Source organism: Pelobates fuscus, chromosome 4 (genome assembly GCF_036172605.1).
Source record: "Pelobates fuscus isolate aPelFus1 chromosome 4, aPelFus1.pri, whole genome shotgun sequence".
NCBI classification, from domain to species: Eukaryota; Metazoa; Chordata; class Amphibia; order Anura; family Pelobatidae; genus Pelobates; species Pelobates fuscus.
Window position 1 is genome coordinate 293,324,791 of NC_086320.1, and position 26,183 is coordinate 293,350,973.

The following is a 26,183-nucleotide window of genomic DNA, read 5'->3' on the forward strand; positions in this document are numbered from 1 at the left end:
CTGCAGCCCGTATGCAAATTGGTGAAAAACGCCATTAGGTTATTTGAGGGTAAAGAATCTCATCTGTCAGTGTCGGTGAGACATCACAGCATAGCTGAACGTGAGCGACTGTCCTTGAGACCTGCTTCCAGACAGATATCTTTCTTCTATTGCACAGCATAGTCAACCTCTAAGGAAGTCAGAATATTTTGTAACAGTTTTCTGGAAAGTGAAGAAAAATATATAATATCCAAATACTTTGCAATATAAAATGGTAGAAAGCATTTTTCTTCTAATCAAGTCAAAATTAAAATTAAACATCCATTTATAAATACAACTTTGAGTGATGTGTTATTAATGTGAAACTATCTATTTCATTTATACCTACAAGTAAACCAGCTTATACTGGGATAAAACAGATTGCAAGTCTTTATGAAACCAATTAAGCGTGTGTCTTCATAAGTATAAGTGTAAACATTGAAGTTAGGGTTATTGGTAGGAATAGTGCTCAAGGTAATGTGTTAGGGTAGAACAAGTGTAAGTGACCAGGGTAGTGTTAGAGTAAGTGTTAGTGGTAAAATAAGTATTAGGTTAATGGAGCAATTTAACAGTTGAGGGTAGTGTATGTGTTAGGGTAGTGTAGAGGTAGTATAAAGGTATACTATGGGCAGCAAAGCAACTTTAGTTTGATGCAGTTTTGTTGTATAGATAATGCCCCTGCAGTGTCACTGCTAATTCTCTGCAATTTAAGAGTAAAAGCGGCACTGTCACTGTCTGAAACTTTGGTGAAATCTCCGCTGGTGGTCCAGTTGGCGGAGGAGCAAGGAAAGGTGAGATTTACTTAACTGAACCTGTTTCTCGCAGGCGGACTTCGTAGCTGAAGCACCAAGATGCATTCACGAGAGTGCAGCATTGAGGTCTACAGTGAATCCCACTAATATCTCTGCAGACGTGAATGGTGATGCCTAGGAGATTGACACTTCTAGACAGCGGTAGCTACACCGAGTGTCAAGCGTAGAAAAAACACTGAGACAAAGTAGTGCCTCAGTATATCTTTAACACAGTCAGTGTGAGTATTTCATAAAGATTTGATTTTTATGAACTACTCATTTTGCTGGGGAAAGTGGTGGTGGTGATAGTGCCACTTTAGATAACTGTTTCATTTTATGCAGCCCTAGCCACAAATCTCTGTGACTGACACAGCTTGCATGAAAAAAAAAAATAATTTTTAATCCCATCTTACAGCACAGTGTTTTTGCTATAGATGGTTTTTATTTTATCCCTGGTTCTTTAACCCCTTAAGGACACATGACGTGTGTGACATGTCATGATTCCCTTTTATTCCATAAGTTTGGTCCTTAAGGGGTTAATCACAAACAGGAGGCTCTAGCAGGCTACTAACAGAGCCTAGGACATGCTAAATTTAACAGACAATAATGGAAGCTAAAAAAATTTAGACTCTTTTTCAGGAAGTGTAGGGAGGCTGTATAAGTCTCTGCCAGTGAAGATGTGGCTACGGTTGCATGAATAAAGTTATTTAATTCCTAATGGTAAAGAATTTAGAGGTGAGACTGCAGGGGCATGATCTAAACACCGGAACCAAATCATTAAGCTAAAGTTGGCTTGGTGCTTAGATTTTCACTTTAATGGAAGACATTACCTGTAAAGGCAACATATGTTCCAGTGCAGCCTGAAATTAGTGGGAGTCACAGTCCAAGGCTGCACTGTAACTGTACTGATATATATGTGTGTGTGCACGTTTGTCTGTAGATATTTATTGCTTTACTTTTACAGTTGTGCTGTATCATATTTATGTGCCACCAAATAACTAAATTATTCTCTTTTATTGCATTGATTTTTCTTTCTATTTTGGTGGAGAATATTCTACGGGCTGCTACACTAATGGCTGCTAGATATATCTAACATTGATTGACTTATCTTTGAGAGTGTATCACCAGCTCTGAATTCAAGGCAATAGTATAGATCTACTGGCACTTATAATAATGGGATTTATGTGCATTATTGGTATTATTCACTAAACTGGATATTGTGGGAAACTGGGAATTTCAAATTCAACTATTTCAAAATTTATGTCGAGGTAGTTGAGCTGGTAAAATAGCAGAATGGTAGTTACGTTTCCCCACTTCTGCCGCTGTGGCTTATAATTTGCAATACTTAGTGAATAGTGAATTTTTGTAAATATCTCTTTATTGAAGATTTTCAGTAAACAGGAAAAACAAACCAGATCCCAGAAGGGACACAAAGGGCCCAGAATACAAATGAATATGGAGCAAGACAAGCAAGTCTCTATCATGAGACGCAGACATATCTTTCTCAGTCAGAACATTAGTAGGCCTAAAGGACACAAAATGAGTTATTCCAGGCAACCTCCTCTATCCTGGGTTCATGACGTCCCCCAGTTAATGAGAAAATTCAAATCTGAAAACCTGGAGACTCGGCACTAAGTATCTGGTGTGTCCATATGGGCAAGGAAGCAAGTTCCTTCATCCGATGGAGCTACACCTGCACAGACAGAGTAGTGTACTGCTTCCAATATAAGGGTAAATATCTATTGACCACGTTGAGTATGCAAATGGTCAGGGATTTTTTTATGTGTGTATGATTTAATGGTTGTATGGTGCAGCAACATATGGGCAGGTGCAAAAAAGGTGGCGGTACATCTAGGAATTTCTTGAAAATTCCATAAATTTTACTGCAGAAGAGGTGGATTAATGGGCATTTACACCAAATATGGAGAAAATTCCCCTCTGCCCCCAAAATCCCTAACATTGGTCATCTTGTTTAGAGTCAATCGCATGCAAGAGTTGGGGGGGGGGAGGGGGTTATACCAAAGCAACAGAACTTTATAGGCTGATTATTGTAATTTAGTGGAAATAGCATAATGTAGTGTTAAATCACAAATATTCTATGATTGTGGAGGTGTGAAAGCTCCAGGGCTTCCTCCCATTTTCCTAAAATGTTTGGTAGGCCTTGTGTTGGACCTTTGTATACAAGAGTGCGATTTTATGGTCAATGGTCTGTGCAAAGTAATTCAAGCAAAGTTACATTACAAATCAGTAGAGAGTGATGTGGTCTAGAGTTGAAAAATGTGATTAGTTGTCTATACAAAAATTGAATATGAAAGTGGGGTCTAGGCGTCCTGTCAGGGTGGATAAAGAACATACCTCTCTGTCCTGTACCAGGTGACGTACCCGGGGTAGTGTGCATCCCAATAGTAGCTGGAATGTTTGTAAGCCCCCTTTGGAGAACCATGTGTATAGGGTCAAGTAAGAGTTTGTGTAGTGCCTCTACGATATTTATCCTCTGTATGAGATGAATGTATTGGTCTGTCTTTGCCTTTTTCAGTACATTTCCTTTGGCAATAAAATGCCCCTGTATGACACACTTGTGTGGCTCCCATACAGAGAATGGGGCAGCATCTTTGTTGTCATTCTCATGAAAGTATTGGTCTAGTCTTGATTGGATGTCCTGAATGAATAGGTCATCTACAAAAAGGGATGTGTTAAGCCTCCAATGTGGAAAAGTGGATATTCTAACATCAAAGTGATAGGCTCGTCGTCAGACCACATTGCTGTGTTTATGTTTGCATGTTTTAGATCAGTGAGAAACCAGTGAAAGAGTAACAAATAAACCAGTCTGAAATTGGATGGATTAGAGGGGGAGCAGAAGGTATAAATCCTGTCATCTGCATGTAGGGCCCTCCAACAGTCCACTAGTCCAGTGCTCTCCTCACCTTCTGTAGTCTATGTTTGGGGATTGAAGAACTGACTACCGAGGTGTCCAGGGAAGGGTCAATGGGTACAAAATTACCCACTAGAATAATGCACCCCTGTGAGAAACCGCATAGGGCTTCAGTGCTGCCTTGAGAAACTTATCCTGATGGCGATTAGAAGGTATACGTTAGCAAACATATATTTATTGTCTACGAGTGTGCCCTTAACCATGACATATCTGCCTTCTTGATCCATTAGAGTCTCCTTACACATGAATGGGAGTAATTTATGACATAAAATAGAGGTCCATTTTTTTATTCCTGTAGGATTGTTACTGAAAGAGCCCTGGTTGTAGAATTGGTCGACCAGTCTAGAGGCCCCTAGAAGTGAGTCTCCTGTAGATTAACTACGTGCACCTTTTAGCATTGGAAATGTTGGAAAGCATGAGATCTCATTTCAGGGATGTGAAGGCCCATTCGAGATAAATCAACACCAAGGCTTGGGAAGATTGTGCGATAATAATAGAGTCAGCATGGCCTAGCACAGTGGTTACGATAGTGTCTCTGAGTTTTATCACTCCAGCCCCTGATCTTATCAAGAACCTGCACCCAGAGTTCTTAAACCCTTCCACACCAGTTTTCAAGATCACAATTCCAAGAAGTCATTTATGACTCTGCAATTACAGCAATCACAAAAACAAGAGCATGGCACCCAAATGCTGATAGCACCATATACATTATAAGAAAACTGTAGAAGTTAGTTTGCTTAGAACATCTCCTATATTTAAATTTTTTTCAGAATCTGGCTTTTTTGAGAGAACAATCCTGTAGTTGCTGTGATGAAGGGTGCTGACTTTTGACTACATAATGTAAATGTATCTTCAAACATTGCATCAGAATACTTTGTAGAAACTCATATGCTTTCTGAAGGACTACTTGAAACATCTTCCATTCTTTGTAATGTGACAGTTCTACAAAATGTAATTATATTTTTTATTAATCTTAGACTGCAGAAATTGTATATTCATTTGTTTTTTCTTTTCAATCCTTTATTTTGTTTTTCGTAAAATATGAACAGACATAAAAATAGTGATGCTACAATGTCAGCATAGTACCGATAATGTCTGCATATTGCAATAAGATTAACAAATAACTTCAAAGTACAAGGTTAGGATAATAAAACAAATAATGAAACTTGAGATCACACAATTATGTTCTAGTACAGGTACTCTGCCTAGAGGATGTAGTAAATAAAAAGGTGACAATTTCGGCTGGTACGTATGCTCAATACTTTAAGAGTGCCCACACATATCCAGGGTGCCAAAAAGATTTCAAGAGTAGCAAATTTGATGCCAAAAATGTATAGGGATGTGACAGTTGGTACAAAACAACAGAAAGGTTGGAGATGGGAAGGGGAGTGGTGAACATGCAGTATCTAATATTTTATAGGTTTTGGAAGTGTCAGATATCAAGCTGTAAAGTCATCTCCATGACATCCACAGTATTTGTATAAGGGTAGCTGTGTGGGATAAGCTGGTGTTAAACATCTCAGTTAAGGTCCTTTGGGTGGGGAGTGTGATTCCTGTAGCCAATTTGGGCCTGTCATAATCTTTGAAGAAAGACATTGTTTTGTCATTAATTCTCCCAGGCGCCCTTTGTGCTCAAATCACTAAGCAGATAAAAATCTTGATATTCTTTTAAGTTTAGAATCTCCTATGTATTGTTCTTGTAACTAAAATTAAATTTGTACAAGTAATTACAATTAAACCAGGTAACATAACTTTGATGTCTTTGTTTATAACCTGTGCCAAAAACTTGGGTACTGATCTTTTAAATAGTTTTTTAAATGGTCACCACTGTGGTCTTTCGTGTGTACAGAGGTCGGTCTTTACCATGGGATATCATGAACAGCTTTTATTTATAGATAAGAGTTTCATCTCTCTTGACTTCTCTTAGACAGGCAATAATCAAAGGTACTAAATTACATTATTCTCGAGTGGTGTCTGAGAGAGAAGTTTGTTTGAAGAAACTAAAGGGACAGGGCAGGTTCCTAGAGGAGAATTGAGAAATTGTAGTAGTAATATTTTTATCATTATTATTATTACTGGCATTTATAAAGTGCTGACATAGTCTACTCTACGATTGGGGGTGAAGGCAGAACAATATACACAGACCAATACCAATGTAAAGTGGTATTGCTGTATAAAGTTGTCAGAATGGGATAATTATATTTCCAGCTACCTTTACAACTAAAAGAAGCAGTAAACAAAAAATAATTGTAGGGCTATATGTTTAACAGAGCACTAAACAGACCTCCCCGAGTCTCACCAATGTGCTTAGGTGTAGCATACATTGAAAAGGTGAGCACCATTAATCGGACAAAAAAAAAAGTATGTCCATATATGTCATTACATCTCTATCACTACACTAGTTATAATCATGAACATTAGGATTTCCCTCTGTACATCATCAGAAACTTTGAATACTTTTATAGTGGCCCTTATTCTGGGATCAATGATGTTCCATATCTATGTTGGATACTTTGTACTCAAAAGGTGGAACAGGGGAAAGCTTACAACTTTTTTCACAAATGTTTCCCAATTTAAAGTTGATTAGCACTACTTAATGATAAGAGATCAAGGCATAAATCGTTTATAGTATATAACCTTTTCATTGTCAACATCCCATCTGATTTCTCTTGCGAAATTCTGTGAGAATTTACATGAAGCAATAATTTCTGTAAAGATACCCAACATGACCTTTTAACAGTCTTCAAAGACTAGTCTGTCTAAGTAATCTCAAATGAAATGTAATAAGTATAATGCCAAAGGGTTAAATTAGAATGACATCCAAAGAAGCCAAACAAAATGTTTTCTTGTTGAGTTGTCTGTCTGAAAGGCTCAAGCCTTAAAAAAATATATATATTTTGAAGCACTGATCACCGAAAGAAACTAAAAGGTTTTTCTAGCCAAATTGATTAAAGTCAATTTCAACTTGTTCATGATCTCTTCAATTAGGTTGTATTCCAACTATATTTCAAATGCCAAACCACTTACAAGATGCTACGAGAGTGATTTTTATTGGCCTAAGCTAAGTGTCAAGGTAATAGCAAGCAAATTGCACCTAGGATGTACCAAACGTGATTTACATTTCACACAGTTGCAGTAGACACATAGACTGACAAATGGACACTTATGAGACCACGCACTTAATTATCTAATATGATATTATTCTACTGTATTGTATACTGTATCTTTATTTTTTTTGAGGGTGTGTCCTAATGCAGTAATATCATTTTCTTTATTTATGTTCTATTTCAATGTTGGAATGCTCTCCCTAATTACTTTTGTAGCATAACTGGATGATTAAGTGCTTTCTTTAAGGTTATCTGTGTTTATTCCGTAAAAGATTAGAATGATCTTGGCCCATTTAGATGTTATCTTCCCTGTGGTCATTAATTATGTGCTGTGGGCTTAAAATAAGTCCTAAGGATGCCACTAGTCACTAGAAGAAATCAACTGGCTGACCTTTTTCATGGACCTTACTCCTTAGCTTATATTTTAAATCTTTATACCATACCGCAAAAAAAGATGAAGGAGAGCCGGTGGCAGCTACAAGTTCATATACATTTTTCATCATTACAATTAAATAGCATTAAATTAGCAAATACTTACTGTTAATTAGAATACTCTAAAAGGACCACACTACATTTGACATTTACCCCATTCCACAACACAAGGAATTGGAAATGAAGTAAATAAGTACTAACATTTTTTTTTATAAGAGGTGGACCAATTCTGGTAGGCGGAGAATATGGTCTTCACTTCAGACCTGTTCCTGACACCTAAAATTGGTGCATAAGCTCCCTAAATTTGCGAATCACTGAAGACACCTGCATTGATAAAACCCTGCTATGGTTTGCTTGTTAATGACGACATCAGTAACCTGTTACTGCCCATCATTGAATACCAAATGGAAAAGGCGTTTTTGCTAATAGGTTAAGTTATTTGTGATACGTTTAGTTGCATGATGTTTTTAGGGCAGGAAATATATAGGAATATACACATGTCCTACAACTGAGCATATTGCTATGAAAAATTACATATTTGTACTATAAAAATAATAAAACCCAAGTAATGGTCATTGATATCCCACAAGCAGATGTTTGCTTTGGCTGGAGATATGACTCAGTTTCATATTTGGGTAATTAGTTAGCTAAATCTAACTCAACTCTGGTTATGTTTAACCATGACAAACTTAATCACTAAAACTAAATTCACCTTAGAGTCTTGGGACAAATTTGAATTATTGTGGCTAGGGAGGATCAATTCAATAAAAATGTCCATACCCCCAAATGATGTTGTATCTTGTTCACACACTCCCAGTTCCAAAAAATAATCATATCCATTTTTTATTCAAACCTTTTGGCTTCCTCAAATACCATATAAAAGTTATTGGTGACCACCTAGCTTAGTTTAGGAAGTATTGGCATTAAAAATGTGAAATCCCAAATGGCTCCAAGCTTTTTATCTGTGTGTTGTTGTCTGTGTAATGTATTCTATAGATGTGTTGTTGTTGTCGTTGTTGTTGTATGTAATGTATTCTATAAATATTTCAGATTCTATAGATATTTTTAAAAAGGGCTTAGGTTTATTTTTGCATAAACAGAATATTCAAAGATATAACTGATATGTATGTGAGGAAGTTGTTCATCCATGGAGAATTCTGATTTCAATTATGGAATCAAGAAGGATTTGTTTCCCTTTTTGGCATAATTGGAAATTACTATATAACTCTTTATTGTGCGTATATGTGTTTAATATGAGTGGATAGCTGTGTATGATGTGTGTGGCTGTGTGTGATGAACATGGGTTGCTGTAAATGATATGTGTAACTGTGTATAGGTAGTGGTGTGATGGTTGTGAGAGATGTGTGTGGCTGTGTGTGGGTAACAATATGTGATGTGAGTAGCTTTGTGTGGGTACCTGTGTGTAATGTGAGTGTGTGTGTGTAGCTGGGATTTGTGTATCTCTGTGTGGACAGCTGTGTGTGTAGCTGTGATGGTGTGTGTAGGTGTGTGTGGGTAACTGTGTGTGCTGTGTGTTGGGAACTTTGTGAGTTGCTGTGATTGGTGTGTGGGGAACTGTGTATGGGTAGCTGTATATGAAGTGTGTATTTGTTGTGTGTTTGGCTGTGTGATGTGTGTGAGGTAGCTGGGATTGTTGTGTCCAGACCTCACACATTACTTGTTATTTTGTTTACAAAAATGTAAAAAGGAATAAAGTCGAGTCAAATTCTTTTTTTTTCATTGAGGCACTTTGTTCAGTCTGTAATGAATGCTGCAGCTAGACTGATTTTCCTATCCAGTCGGTCCTCTCACACCTCGCCCCTCTGCCAGTCCTTACATTGGCTCCCTGTATCCTATAGGAGTCAATTCAAAGTGCTAACCCATACATTTAAAGCACTGAACAATTCCAGCCCCTCTTATATCTCTTCACTGATCCAGAGGTATGCCCCTCCTCGTACCCTCCGCTCTGCCCGCGACCACCTCCTGACCGCTGCTCGCACCCGTACGGCCAACTCACGCTTGCAGGACCTCTCACGGGCGACTCCTCTCCTATGGAATAACTTGCCTACTGCCATCAGACTCTCCCCTAGTCTTCAATCATTTAAGAAGGGCCTTAAATCCCATCTCTTCAGGAAAGCGTATGGCCTCCCAGAGTAATCTCTCCCTTACATACCTGTCTCTTGCTCTCTCCTATGGGATAGTGCTTTGCTCTCTCCTCCAGCTCTGCTTCACTCCTACTTGATATTTCCTATCCTAATGTTTCTAATACCCCACCTCCTATAGACTGTAAGCAATTTTATACCATGATCCCTTAACAGGTAGTTTGATATGTAACATTCCTTTTTCGATAGTTATAGTTATATATTGTGTTACCACACGAGTAGGTGACCATTAGACTATACTATCTATTGATTTTTCTTATACCTGTTTTCACACTAATGTACACGAGCACCACTGTAAATACGCTTTTTCTCACACTTGGTTAGTTTTTTTTAATAGACATAGAATGAAATGTATTTCTTTTCTTGATTAGTTACTTCCGAGTCTGGAAGGCAGCTGGCCCCCTCTGCAGATTACACTGAATCCCAGTCCCCTTTGGTTTACTATTTTTGTTTATTTCATACAGTTTACAAATATGTTTTTTGGGCAGGGATGAAACGCTTATCCCTGGTGGTCCAGTGAAGTCTGTGTCCTGCTTCCTGGTGGTCCAATGGGCTGATCCATTGATGTGTCATCAGAACTCTTGTGCCCTAGGTAACTGAATAGGTTCTCCTGATAGGGCCAGATATATTTCTTTCCAAACTTGATTCATTTAAAACTGTTTCACAAACTACACATTAATTTTCAGCCTTAAACAGAGAAGATAAAGCATGCCAATGTTATGATGAAGATTACTAAGAAACATGTACTTCCAGTCGAAAATATTTCTGTCATCATCATTTGTACTATGAGATTTCCCCCTCTATCTATTTTCCCAATCCCACACTCTACGTCTGGTATGGCCACAACATCCTGATTGAAAACCTAATGCAATTTAATGTTGGCAAATTAAATATGTTCCCTTGTAATGAGGTAAATTCTGACTCACTGTACAGATGGCCAGCATTTTGAGCTGCCAAGAAGGGAAAGAAAAAATTTTTTATTATTTGGAACTATCATTACTGAAAATGTCTAAATTATTTTATCCCTTTTGCCAGACATTGATTGAGCCCTAATAGGAATCTTATTTATTTCTGTAAAAACAAAAATATACAGAAATTGAAAAGTGTATATGTATTGACAGATCTTTTTATTGGAATATACAGACCTTTAATTATTGATAACACAAATTTACAAGACAGTTTGATCAGTAAACAAGAATAATGAAAGCTCTAGAGTATATTTAATTATGATTTTACCAACTACCAATGTGGGAAATGTAATTCCTATTTCTTTATTCTTTTTATTATTTCATTACAAAAGACGTATTAATCAAACATGATGAACGTGGGTTGCTGTAAATGAAATATGACATTATTGTTAATAATGGACAACTAATAAAACATAGTTGCTAATAAAAATAGATTTATGAGAGAATTAATTTTACTAATAACTGAAGGAGGGGTTAATTTTAAACTTGATGCAGCTAAAACCTTAAAGGACCACTCTAGGCACCCAGACCACTTCAGCTTAATGAAGTGGTCTGGGTGCCAGGTCCAGCTAGGGTTAACCCATTTTTTTTATAAACATAGCAGTTTCAGAGAAACTGCTATATTTATAAATTGGTTAAGCCTTCCCCCTAATCCTCTAGTGGCTGTCTCATTGACAGCCGCTAGAGGCGCTTGCGTGATTCTCACTGTGAAAATCACAGTGAGAGCACGCAAGCGTCCATAGGAAAGCATTGTAAATGCTTTCCTTTGCGACCGGCTGAATGCGCGCGCAGCTCTTGCCGCGTGTGCGCATTCAGCCGACGGGGCGGAGAGGAGGCGGAGAGGAGGAGGAGAGCTCCCCGCCCAGCGCTGTAAAAAGGTAAGTTTTACCCCGTTTCCCCTTTCCAGAGCCGGGCGGGAGGCGGACCCTGAGGGTGGGGGCACCCCCAGGGCACTCTAGTGCCAGGAAAACGAGTATGTTTTCCTGGCACTAGAGTGGTCCTTTAACCTTCTAAAGTAGATTGAAGGAAACTTTCAATGAACATATAACGTGTCCATAGATCTGGAACCTAGTATCAATGATTTTCTGTTGAATTGCTCCAAATCAACAATCGAGACGTTTAATGGCCAGGTGAGCATGGTTAGCAGTTGACCTTGACATGACCTGTATTTTCTTGGTTAAAGAGTAAAGATTGTAAGCTCTTTGAATTAGAACCCACATTACCCTTTTCTCCCTTTTAACATTTGCAATAGTTTGTCTTTTATTTGTTGCTTTCTCCCCTTTGTAAAAATGTAAAAGCACTGCTGAATATATTAGTGCTGTATAAATGATGATAAATTTAACAACAATAGTAATATAAATAAGAGTTATTATAGGGCCTTCATTGCGCTTTAAATTGTATTATGTATGTTGTATTGTATGTATTGTAATCAAGATTGCTGGTCATGGATTCCTTAAAAATTGAATTATGTAAATGTGCTCAATTTTGATTTGTAAAAATGTATTAAATTACTATTATTAGGGTCTGGTTTAGTAATAGTATTATGTGCATGCACAAATGCACCAGATGTGACCAAATAAAATAGTTTGAACCCCTTTTTATGGAGATTTGTAAGGAACATGCTGGCATTTTTGAGATTCTAAAAAAGTCTCTAAAATGTATAACATAATGTTAGAATATAGGTTTTAAGTAAAATAACGTGTCTAGAAAAGTATAGTTCTCTTTACAGTAAGTACAGTTACCTGGCATGAAAATAAAGGTCTTTACTTGCAGGCTGTGTTTTTAAAACCTGTAAATTCCAATACAGTACAGGAAGGGGGGGGGGGGGTGTTTCTCAGTCTAGAGAAGGTCAGCACTTGATCAAAGTAAAAAGTAAGCATTTAATCCCCTTAACTGCAAACTTTGAGAACACATGTAAAATGTACAAAGCATTACATTACATGTAAATGTACAAAACATTTTAAATGTTGCCTATACTTATATTATTAAACAAAATAATGAAGAATTAAGAGTAATAGCAAATCCTCGACTGAACGCCCTACTAGTCACCACCACAATCGCATATTAATAAACCGCAATGCTATGTGCTTGTTTGTGATTTCTCATGAGTATTAAGATACACATAGAGCACCTTGGAGATTTCAAATATTAAGAATAATAATTATTTTTAGGTTTGCTTTATGATCCAATTAATATGTACAAGAGCCAATGTTAGACTGGCGCGCGTATCTGTAGATGTAAAACACAGAAGCTTTAGAGAATCAGGCAAAAAAATACAGTCGTACTGAAAATGTTGTCTCTTACTCCCCTATAAACCATTTCAGAGGAAATTTTAAATACTGTACCTACATTTACAATTCAATTTACAAAAAAACCCTTAATGCATAATGTTTTTCTTATACAGTGTTAATTTTGGCTCTGCTCATTTTCTGTGCACGGAAATAATCTCATATAACTGTACTATGAAACGCTCAGTGTGTTAAAGGAGCTGGTATGTGCTTAGTATAACCTGTGTATCTACACTGGACATGCTTTAAAAATCAAGAATTTAATAGATATGTGTGAGCTGCAATACGATAAATGTACTGAACCCACCTGAATAGAAGCAGGTTCAGATATGATCTAAAAGATCGGGAGGCAGGTAATAATAAGAACAATGGAAGTGATGTATATGATCAAGAAATATTAGCTTGTAAAACTCTACACTGTTTTATAAAGTTTATTTAATTAGCAGAAATAATTATCCCGTCCTTGTAAAAGGCGAGGCTTGCTGGCATAGCAGTAATAAACAAATTCACTTGCATAATGCTCTGTCTTGAATCAAGCAGGATAACTGACTTGAAGATAGGGAGTAGACTCAGCAGTTCAATGCTGAGACTTACTACTATAACAGTTATGGGCACATAAGGGGCCTTAGTTCTAAAACTGGTTGTACAGGCAAGTTGAGCCATTAGGTCTATTGCTGCAGCTGATATGCCCAAAAGACACAGTGTGAACAGATTAGGAAGGTCATGAAAGCTAAGACACAATATATACACAGATAGTAGGATTGAAGCACATTTGTAGGAGTATCAGAGTTATGTGTGTTAATACTTATAAAATCTTTTCTTAATATTATATAATTTATTTTAAAAATAATATCCAGAAGTATTACTTTACTGAGAGGGTAGTGGATGCCAATAGGCACAGACTGAATCAACTTACAGGTGGGAGGAGGGGGTGTTTTTTAATCTCTGATAGATGTACACATTTTCTAGCAATTTGGTTAGCAAAATGTACGGATAAAATGTGATTCTTCATCATTTAAGATTAGGTTGAATTAAGTTGTATTTTAATTGTAGAACTGTAGATGCATAAAATAGAGGTGCAAGAACGAGCCAGTAAAATGTTCGGCCGCAGACTGAGTGGCTTATTTACTGGAACTGGTTATCCTTCTCCTCAGTAATAAGAAAATCCTTTAAATTGTGAATGTGTCTTTTTTTTTTTTTACCTTGCAATATTACTCACTTTTTTGCAATATTACTCACTTACTAATTTTGTGGATGTAATAAAAAAAAATAATTACTATATAAAGTTTGAGTAATGCTTTTAAACTTTAGAAAATGACTTATCCACACAAAACCTGGAGAAAAAGTGAAATTAAATGCGACAATTTTTATGCATAACCACCATTGTATCTGGAACACAGAACTCAGGATTGATCAATGTTCCTCTGTACATTAGGTATTAGAGGGGTTAATGATGAGCAGGAGTTTAGATGAAGATGAAGACGCAAATTGTAGACCCCCAGAACATAAACCGTGACTATTACAACATACTGTGCTACTATGCTGGGAAATAGATCAGAACTGGTTATTCTGTCATTTAATGCTCTCCAAATGTTTTCAGAAGCTAATGTTCTGATAAAACACACTGAGTAATGATCTAAACTTTATTTCAGGTTTTCAGTTACTTTTGTAATAGTTTTTTTTTTGTGTGTGTTTTTCATCTATAACAATCCAGAACACAAAAAGTCCCCTTTCAACAAGTATGTAAATTATTAAAATCCTTGACCAGTTATCTGCAGTGTTGTGTTAGCATCGTGCAATAGTCAGCGTTCTGCTCACAAAAGCATCTGTTTTTAATCTGAATTGGAACTTACATCATTTATTAGGAATGTTGGCAGAACATTTCTTATTCGTAGCTTTGTTTTCGTTAAAATGTTTAGTGCTGTTGTGAAACATTATAAATCAGAGTCATAATATTAATTAATGAGATAAATGCCTCGCACTGCTAATATCACTACAGCAGGTGTCTTGGGCCTAGTGTGGTTACAAGCAAAGGTCTGATTGGTAAAGGAAGCTATCTAGAATTTTCTCAACCTGTGACACCTCTCGGCTGTCAAAACAGATGTTTAAAATGCCTTATGCCTCTATGATTTATCAGCAAACTTGGCTTGCATATAGATGTATTTTTCTTGTTTAGAACTGAGTCATAGACATAAGAAATGGCTGACGTATTTGTAAAATTGCTGCCTTTTTAGCTCATGTTTTATGTTAAGAAATAAAAAGATTTTGCAATGTCTGGATAACCCTTTTATCCTCAAAAGAATCTTATAAATTCCATATTTTTACTTTTATAATGGAAGCTGTTGCCGGCAATAGATAACAGAATCATTTTGTTACATTGTGTCTCTTTGTGATCAATTCACTTATTGTAGATATGTAATATTTTTTATAACAGAATAAATGAATATTAGCCTGTAAAATTGTACACTTTGTACACATTGGTAAAAAAAAAAAAAAAAAAACACCTTTTCCATGATATCAGAGGGGGGGGGGGGAGGGCGGTAACCTAAACAGACACACTCACTGACAGACAGACACACACACTCAAAGACACACACATTCACTGACAGACACACACACACACACAAACAGAAACACACTATGATGCTGACAAACTCACACACATTTCCTCACACACTCACAAAGTGATATATTTTTTTGTTTTAATTTAAGTCCAACTAGCCTCCTTACCTGTGGGAGAGCTGAAGTGGATCCTTTCCCTGGGGTCGAGTGGGGCTGCCCTTATCATCTTCAAGCTCTTCTTACTGTGCTCCCTTGCATGCTGTTAAATGATGCGGGTCCTGAGGGACATTCTGACTCCCGGCATCACTGCAGGGTATACGAGGGAGCAAAGCAAGAAGATTGCAGCTCCCTTGCCACCCACCTCCAGGCTCTCCAAGCCAGCCACCTTCATTCTCCCGAGCCACAAGACTCCACCAGATGGAATGGACTCACAAATCCCAGGTGCTAGGATAGAATTCCTAGTCACCATGGTGACCTGGAACCTGGGATTGGTCAAGCCCTGACATAGAGGCACTTGTCATGTGACGCTGCACCTCATGAGAAAGCAATGAATTCATGAAGCATTGGATTCACCATGACTCCTTGATGTTATTGGGGAAAAGGAAAGATGAGCAGCACAGAGGAAGTCTTGGCTGTGGAAAAAGTTGAATAAAATCCTACATTTTAAAAATGTTATGGCAAATGAGGGGAGGAAGGGAATACTTTAGACAGGGACATGGACACTATAGTGTTAGGAATACAAGCCATACATTGTAAAGCAATAATTGTATGCTAAAATAGCCAATCTGGAAAGATTCAACGAGTTTTCAAGTATCGCTGTTTCAAGCTAAGGATTGCAGTTATTTATCAGCTCCCCACTATTTCCTGCTTAATTATAATTTTTATCTTAGGAATTTTAGATAAAGTTACAGAACCAACCCATCCCCCCCCCCCCCCAAAAAAAAAAAAATAATAATTACATTTTACAAAGAGATACAAATATTATTTGAAAAACACATTTTTAATACATAGGAAAGACCGGGAAACATAACATGTCAAGTGGAGCCCACATACTAACATCCAATCTGTGTGCAAAAATGAAAAAAATATCAATTACATAAAAATAAACATTACATAGAGTAAATACAATCTTACTCTTGTAAAAAAAAAAGTGAAAAGCCATTCTGGAACATCTATATATCTGTACATTTAGGTTTCCACTGACATCAACAAGCTTGACATGTGTATATTGATAAGGTTAAATATAATAAGACAGGTTACAAGGAAAGTTAGCCTTTTTGTAGCATCCAGTTGAGAAACAGATGTTTTCTTTTCATTGTTTTATTCTTTCACTAAACACTGATTTTGTACAAAAGAGGAACTATGAAAAAAAAATTAAAAATCAGTTCGCTATAGTAACACTTTTATACTTACAGCAAGAATTGGTTATTGTACCTATCTTTTTTTTTTTTTAAACCCTTTAAGTCCAAATTTAGGCAAACTCATTATTGTGATTGTCTTGATAGGTTGCTTGTCATGAAGGAGATAGCTTGTTAGGAAAAAGGTATGAGCTACACGACTATAATGTGGGTTTTACAAACATTATTTTATGTAATCTGTCGCTTACAGAAAATGATAGTTTTATTGAATGCTATTTAAGATGACACGTTTTGGAAGCACTATTTTTTATACAATTAGTGGCAAAAAAACTTTATTGAAGAAAAGACGTATAAAAATGTTTTGTTAAGAAAAAAAATAATCCTTGTAAACTTGATGTAAGTTTTGCTCATCACTAGCATACAGTAAATCTTGATAGACATAATTCACCAATTATGATTATCTGCACAATATGAGAAAGCACAGACTGTACCGGATAGAACTCATGAGCTAATTGGTTCTTTTCTACTGTCTCAGCCAGTATTTCGGTAATATCAAATATACTGATTTTATATCTTTCATTCTACCATGTTCACACAGATGTCATCGAGTTTGATGTTGCCTATTTATAGAATGTATCTCTAAAATATATTTATAATAAGAGAAACAAAAGTTAACATATTAAATAATCCTGAGTAGAACAAAATGGATAATGTATGATATTTTTTTAGATAAAAACTGAATTTAATCTAAGTTTAAGCTCTGACTATTTATTGCATATACAGTCAATTTCTCATTGTAGGAAGCACTTAGTGACTTTGAGGACCATGACTGCCAACATGATTCAGATTGGCATGATTCTCTTAAAAAAGTGATTTAAATATCCCTCTAAGCCACATAATTTTTTATGTTAACATTTTAATATTGTTAACATTAGAATTGGAAATTGGTTAGGGTCAGAACTGCATTTTATGTTAATTTGGGCCAATCGGGTGTTCAGTTGAATTTCCGAACTCTGAGCCGAAATTCTAGTTGTTTCATGAAAAGTTGATTGATAGCTAGGGGACAATCACTAAATGTTGATTTTATACAGAGACCAAGGTAGAAGTGAGCAATAAAGAAAAAAAGAGAGAAGCAGTAAAAAAAAAAAATCTATATTTATATATAATATATTTAACTTATATATTTAACTAAAACAATATAATATACACTGATTAATTATTCCTGCAGCCTTTTGGTTTATCTGGTTTATTTCCCATTACAGAAATTCTGCTGACTGAATTTTGCCATGCCAAAAAAGGATTTCTAGTGAATAATAAGGTTAATATTGCACTTCAAGAATGCGTGGTGTTAAGTGATAAACTGTAATTTTGTTTGTGTTGCTGTTTGTTTAGTTATTACTAATTACTAATTAGAACCCCAATCTTCCATACAGAAATAGTACCATCTCAAGGTCCTGGTGTTTACTCCCACTCCCTAAAACATAACCCTTTTTCACAGAATGGGCTTGTTTCTTATGGTCTACCAAGGGGAAAATGGAGAAGTGCCAACCCTGAAAAAAGTTTTTCTGTCTATACACACGCTACTATTTTTCATTCTACGAGCTCCTTGGTTTGTAATTTTATCCCCGTGTCCTCTTTTTGTAATTTGCTTTACCAGAGAAGAGGTCAGTAAAGTTGATTAATACCACTCTTATTGCGCCTGCTAAATAACAAGGAACATGCATTATTTATACCTCCCAAAAGGGAGGGGAAAATCAGGCCAGGTTGGCATCACTAATGACGTGAGTCTCATCACTAGCAATGCGTATAATGGTTGTGGCTGGTCCACACACTGACAGGTTATTTTACCAGCCCCCAGCATCCACAAAGTTTCCCTGCTTGGTCCTAGTTCCCATGCCACAGCACAAGTGCATCTACTGATCCTCCTGCACTGTGCTGTCCGGTGACGGTCCTCAGATATGCACCTGGGAAATGAAGTGGGAAGTGACAGCAAAATGGGACTGTCCTTCTTAAATCGGGACAGTTTTTAGGCCTTATTATTGAAAAGATTTCAGTTACAGGGCATACTGGGCCTCAGGGAATAAACAATCCTTAAAACTTAATCAAGCCCTATGACTAGGCATTAGGAACGCAAGGGACCATGCTACAAGTAAAATCTCAAAATGTTTTTTTCTTATGTATTAAAGGACCTATCTCTTTAAGAAAAGCTCAAAACAATATATATATATATATATATATATATATATATATATATATATATATAGAGAGAGAGAGAGAGAGAGAGAGAGAGAGAGAGAGAGAGATTGTAACCCCTGTATCACAACTCAACTTTGAATGCTATGTGTCGTCTTTGCTCAGAAATGCTTCAGACTTGAGAAAGGGAGGTTCTCCCAAAAGCTTGTCATTACAAAATTCTGTTAGTCCAATAAAAAAGGTATTACAAGATTACAAGATATGATCTGTATCTGTTTTTATGTGTATTTATATATATATATATGTTTCTAAATAATTGTATTTAAATTTTTCAAATACATGTTGACTTAATATTGACATATTACTATGAAAAACAAAAAATGTCTCTACGTCTTAAATTTTCAGAGCTGGCACTTCTGTTGCCAGGTTTAGTCAAGTAGATTTCAGTAGAGCACATAAGACTATGATTTATACCCATTCTCCTCTTTTTGCTGAATGCCACTTATTTTCCTTTTCTTTACGCTCTTCCCATGTTCGGCCTACCTTAGTCAGTCTTGCTGGTTTTAAATTATTCAAGACTCTTAAATATTGACCAATTAGAAATAAACCAGAGTCTCTGGGTACTGTATCAGTGCATGAATACAGTATACCTGTTATTACTTAGTTGTTAAAAAAAAATATGAAATACATGGGGTTTTTGATGACAAAAAACAATATAAAAAATGTAGTTCATTTCAAGAACAAAAATAAAGACTGCACTTTTTTATTATAACACTCATCCTTAGCTTCACTAAGCTTTCATCTTGTGTTTGTGCATGATTAACTCAGTCATGTATAAAATGATGTATACGTGTTTCTACATTTTGTTTTGCATTATGGTATATTTGAGGAGAAATTTTCATCATGAAGACAAATTATTTTCTGAATTTCTCTGTTGAGCGCCACTCATACAGAGATATATTCAGTTTGCTATGGCACTTTGAAAACCCCTGTATTTTACAAATAGATAATTTAATTATATTCACTTTATGAGAGCATACATTTTCTTGCCCTTTTGGAAAATGTATTGCTAATAATTCCGTCAGAGTTTTTGCAAGTTTTAAGCAGTATACTTGAATATTTTCATGGTGCAACAAAACGTCCCCAAACAACCCATAATGCAGCAGAGTTGAGAGCATTTTTTTTACTTAGGTCTGTAGCTTTGTATATTTTGGTTAACACTCCGGTAGCGTTTACTAGGATGAGGGAACAAGGAACTGTTTTTGCTCTATCATCAACAGAAAAAAAGATCTCTATTTTATCAGGTGTTCATGAGCAGTATTTTGTGACGACTTCAGAATTGAAAACCAATACCAAGAGTAGGAGACTTGTTTTTTCAAAATAATTGCAAACATACTATAACTCTATACTTAATTCAGTAAACCACAACAAAATTTAGCTAAAAAATAGTAAATTTGATAAAATTGTTCATCTTGGCTACGGTCACAGGTTGGCTATTCTGACCAGAATTTTTCTATTTGGTTTCAATTAACTAAAGTTTATAGAATAAATACCTTTATGTTTACTAAGTATATGCTGAAAGCAGATTCTTAAAATGTGAAAGCATATAGTTACATTTACATAGGCTGAAAAAAGACTTGCATCCATCAAGATCAGTCTTTCTCACATTTGCTTCGGTTGTTGATCCAAAAGAAGGCGGAAAAAAAAACAGGTTCAACCGCTTTCCAAATTTTGCAATAAAGTAGGAAAAAAAGTAATTATCTAACCCAGAATGGCAGTCAGATTTTTTCTTGAATTAAGAAGTTGTTACCCCACTTATTAAGAATTAATCTCTCGCGAGATTTACACTGGGAGCTGACCGAGGTGCTGAACGGACGGCGCGGAGGAGGAGAGAGCTGACAGGAGCTGCAGGACAGGTAAGTTACAGCTCTGCCAGACCCCCTCTCCACCCCACTGAACTACCAATGCTGGACCACCAGGGAAGCAGAGCCCCCCTCCCTGCCATGTAGCAAGCAGGGAGGGGGGGACGAAAAATATATATATTATAATAATAAAATAAAAAATTACAATTAAATAATAAATAACAATCTAACAAAAAAATAATAATTAATAAAATAAATAAATAATATAACAAAAAAAGATTAAAATTATAAAATAACAATAATCAAAATGCCCACCCCAACACATACACAAACACACACTGCATCACACACACTCACACTGCACTCATACACACACTGCACTCATACACACACACTGCATTCATACACACGCTGCATTCATACACACACTGCATTCATACACACACTGCACTCATACACACAGACTGCATTCATACACACACTGCATTCATACACACACTGCACTCATACACCCACTGCACTCATACACACACTGCACTCATACACACACACTGCACTCATACACACCCACTGCATTCATACACACACTGCATTCATACACACACTGCACTCATACACACACACTGCATTCATACACACACTGCATTCATACACCCACTGCATTCATACACCCACTGCACTCATACACCCACTGCACTCATACACACACTGCACTCATACACACCCACTGCATTCATACACACACTGCACTCATACACACACTGCACTCATACACACACACTGCATTCATACACACACTGCATTCATACACACACTGCACTCATACACACACTGCACTCATACACACACTACACACACACTGCATTCATACACACACTGCATTCATACACACACTGCACTCATACACACACACTGCATTCATACACACACTGCATTCATACACACACTGCACTCATACACACACACTGCACTCATACACACACGCACTGCACTCATACGCACGCACTGCACTCACACACTCATACGCACACACACTGCATTCATACACACACTGCACTCATACGCACACACTGCACTCATACGCACACACTGCATTCATTATATACACACACTGTACATAAATATTCTATTAATATACGGTAATTTTTTTATGATCTAATTTTATTTAGAAATTTACCAGTAGCTGCTGCATTTCCCACCCTAGTCTTATACTCGAGTCAATAAGTTTTCCCAGTTTTGGGGGGTAAAATTAGGGGCCTCGGCTTATATTCGGGTCGGCTTATACTCGAGTATATACGGTATATACAGACTCTGATAAAACTACATCTTCAAGCAGAGAATTCAGCATCCTTATATTATTATATACTGACATATAGGTATTCGATAATGGTTCACAACTTGTGAGGAACAGCTTACCTCCCATGAAAAACAAAACAAAAAAGTATGTGTTTTGTTTGGAAATTGCTTTTGTTTCCATTTTTAATGCATCTGAATTTTGTATTGTGAACCATTTTCATTCATTTTAATTCCTACACAAAAAAAAATCAATCAACTAGGAGGACATTTAGGCACTACAGAAAAGTGATCATGCCCAGTATGTGAAAATGAAAAACAATTCAGAACAAGTTCAAAATTACAGTATCCTTAAATGTCACGGTATTCATTAAGTTGATATGAATTATGTGCCCCCCCTACAATCTGTGCTAAGTGCTGTTGCCAGGCTGATCTTTCACTCCTGTCTCTCCTCTCACACCTCACCCCTCTGTCGATCCTTACACTGGCTTCCTGTCCCCTACAGGTGTCAATTTAAAATACTAACCCTTACCTATAAAGCTCTAACCAACTCTAGCCACTCTTACATTTCTTCACTGATTCATAGGTATGCCCTGATTCATAGGTATGTCTCTCCGCTCTTCTGGTGACCTTCTCCTTTCTGCTGCTCGCACACTTACTGCAAATTTACACCTGCAAAACTTGTCACAGGCAGCTCCTTTCCTTTGGAACAGCCTGCCTACCCCTGTCAAACTCTCACCTAGTCTTCAATTCTTTAAGAAGTCCCTCAAAACCCATCTTTTCGGGAATGCTTATGGTCTCCAAGAGTAACTTCTATCTCTCAAACCTTACTCCCACTCTCTCCTATAGGGCCACACTTCACTCTTACCTCCAGTTATGTTACTTTCCCACCATGTCTATTTGGTGTCTCTTTCAATAACCTTCCTATTGTGTTTTTATACCCCAGATCCTCTAGACTGTAAGCTCGTTTGAGCAGGGTCCTTAACCACCTATTGTTCCTCTTACATGTTGTTATTGTTTCATTTGGCAAATTCCCCTTTTATTGTAAAGCACTGCAGAATAATCTGGAACTATTTAAATACTAATACTGTGACACGTTGAATGTATGCCTGTAAATTCAATTAAAATAACCTTCAATATTAATTTTATTTGAAACAGATAAATTAACATCTCACTGTGTTAGAGAATAGGGCTGCAAGTGACATTAACTGTAGAAAAAGGATGTCCTATAACTACTGGGGAATAAAGGTTTAAATTCATGGAGTCCATCATCCTCACAGCAAGGTCCATGGCCATAGAAAGGTTTCCACATTCATATTCATTTATATGACAGCTTACAAAACATATAGCTCTAACTAACCAACCAACCATTACTTTACCAAACCATGGCTAACAATTAATGTTATAAGTGTTTTAATCTAGCAGACATTGCAACAAAGAAAATTGACTGCACTATTCTATTGATAGTGTTTTACTATTTGCTGCTGTACCCTAGAAGGATAACAGCTAGCCTTCACTAACAAGGTCCACCAAAGTCAAAATGATCATCTGTGATTGCTATATCCTTCATGCAAAGCGGAGATATGCAAATTATTTTGGTTCTCTCTGTAATGGCTCAAGATGGCCAAAGAGTACTGAGTGGTGGCCTACTAAAGGGCAAAGTATTTGAGCTGCTGCCTGTTCTCAGTATTTTCTTGCTCTGTTTTAGTTTGTTAATAAAAGAGTCTTTGGTATCCAATGTCCTCACCACAAGGTCAATGGACATAAAAATACTAATATATACCAGAGCTTATAATGCATACAACTGTGCAATATACAATGTACAATGTACAATGTTACATTTAAGTAGTTTCATTCTAGCAGTATTAACAATTAAGTATATTGGCTTCCACTATTCTTCTGCAAATTATTGAATAATTGCTTGTTTGTAATTTTAGTAACAGAGTGTATACAATACTATTAAACAATAATTCATGACTTTTTTAACAGTTTTTTTTATTTTTTTTTTCTCCTCAGCAGTCCTATGCACCAGCTCCTCATCCCATGGCTCCCCCCAGCCCCAGCACAAACAGTAGTAACAACAGCAGCAACAGTGGTGGGGAACAGTTGAGTAAAACAAATCTCTATATCCGAGGACTACCACCAGGCACCACAGACCAGGACCTCATTAAACTGTGCCAGCCGTAAGTACTTTAACATTTTAATTTTAAATATTGTTCCATAAATAGAAACTTGTACTTGTTAAATCCAGGTAAACTGGCAGTATACAAAAAATAAATCAACTGAATTTCTAAAATACAGAAGAATGTAGAATGCATATGAGGACATATGAAGACAACATAGGAAAATTAACTTAAATAACCAAAAAGCACATTTACACTCTTAGAAATGAATGATAAGTATAGCACCAAATCCAGGCCAACCACAAAAAGAACATTTACGTAAAAGAATCAGTGGTGGATGATATAGCAGCTATAAATAATTTATAAATTAATTTTTATTTATTATAACTACACAACTAATTTAAGAGCAATACTAAAACCACTGTGATCACCCAACAATCTAGTAGTTATCTATTATCTAGGAGGAAACATGCAGTGCTCTGGTAAAATTTGTAAAATAAGCTATATACTTATAATTTTTCTGAAGTACAGTGTCACACTTATAACCTGTAGCAGACCCACTGTTTATTTGAATTTTTCCCCTTGTGTTGTGTGATTTCCCCTATATTTCGTGTGTTGTGCCTTGTTCCCCATTCAAGAGCGTCCATACGAACAGAACCCATTCGTCTCCTGAATAGGGACCACCACGGTGCCCCATTGCAATGTTCACCCCAATTAATTAGAACGTTCACACCAGCAACATAAGTGCGAAACCACAAGAGAAGTAAATAATGAGTGCTCCCCTGGGTGGCCGCCATTTCGTATATAGATGAAAGCCAACCAGGGGGAGCGTTCATATCCCAAAAGGAGACGCTTCTCTTGCCCGGGGTTTGCACAGGATCCTCATGAATGGAGACCAGTCGGGGAAATGCACGGTCTGGGGGTTCCTGAGGTTGGTGGGGACACTTTTGGGGCACTAACTTGTTTGGCAGGCTTTCTGTGCCTGGCAGACAAAGAGAATAGGTCCCTTTCCCGCGCCCGTCCTCCCAGGCACAAAGGATCCTGGGTTGAAGACCTCTGTCGTTTGGTGTGGGAGACCCCTTGTATGTGTGGCGGGCTTTCTGTACCTGGGTGAAAAGAGACTAGGTCCCTTTTCCTGCGCCCGGGCTCCCAGGTACAGAGGATTCTGGGATGGAAACCACTTTGTGTTTGTGTGGAAGACCCCTTGCAAGGGGTTATGCATAAAAGCTGTGTGTGGCATAATAAAATTGTGTTGTACTCCCAGAGCTGTGTCTCATCCAGTTACTGAGGGGAATGGGTATCCTTGTACTCTAAGTGGTTACCGACTGGCTAAGGGAAGGAAATAGCAGAGGTAACCAGTCTGGTTACCCGGGGTCCACTACATAACCACCATATACTATGATCTCCAAGAAAAGTAAGGATTCTGTAACCAGGGTGACAGAGTGTTATAGTAGCATTGTTAGAAATCCCAGATTTGTGCTGTGAGTTGTTCCATCTCTCTTACAACAGTCAATATGTTGTGTAGTTCTACCTAAGAGAGCAATATCTGCTGGTTCCAATGTTGGGCCAATGCTTTTATGGACACCAGTAGCTATCAGCTTGTTTTTATTTCTTTGTAGGACTTCCAATGACCTGGAGAGCAGAAAGGTCCATGAATTCGCTTGGATAGGTTTATCCATAAGGCTACCTGTTACCATTATGGTCACAAGCTTTTGAAATTCCATTGATGGTAGTATGTTCCACTCTGACCACATCCCTTCCAGCATCTGTTTGATGTTGTGACTTGTGCTTGATGTAGGCATACTGGTGTAAGCTACCATCTGAAGAGGGTTTTGTATCCCTGCTCTTTATCAGTGATGCATATAGAACGTTTAGTGTTAGCTTCCCAGATATCTTGAACGAGTTCTTCCGCTATATCTTCTTGCCATCTCTTTATGCATTGGAATGGTTCATTGACGAGGGAGCCCAGTAGCTCCTAACATATCTGAGAAATGGATCCTTTAGGGGACTGGCCCTGAAGATATAGTTTTTAAACTAAGTGGGTCCCTTGATGGTGGCCTGTAGTATTTCAGGTTACATTGTTACATAGCTGAA

At 37.0% G+C, this 26,183-nt stretch overlaps 1 protein-coding gene across 1 annotated transcript in view; it reads left to right on the top strand.

Annotated features, from left to right (window-relative positions):
* The window catches only part of RBMS3 (RNA binding motif single stranded interacting protein 3), a 616,946-nt gene that overhangs the window by 120,768 nt on the left and 469,995 nt on the right, over window positions 1-26,183 (top strand). Inside the window, exon 2 of the mRNA XM_063452213.1 lies at window positions 23,983-24,149. Within this exon, the coding sequence (XP_063308283.1) occupies window positions 23,983-24,149 (167 nt within the window). The remainder of the gene's footprint in view (window positions 1-23,982; window positions 24,150-26,183) is intronic.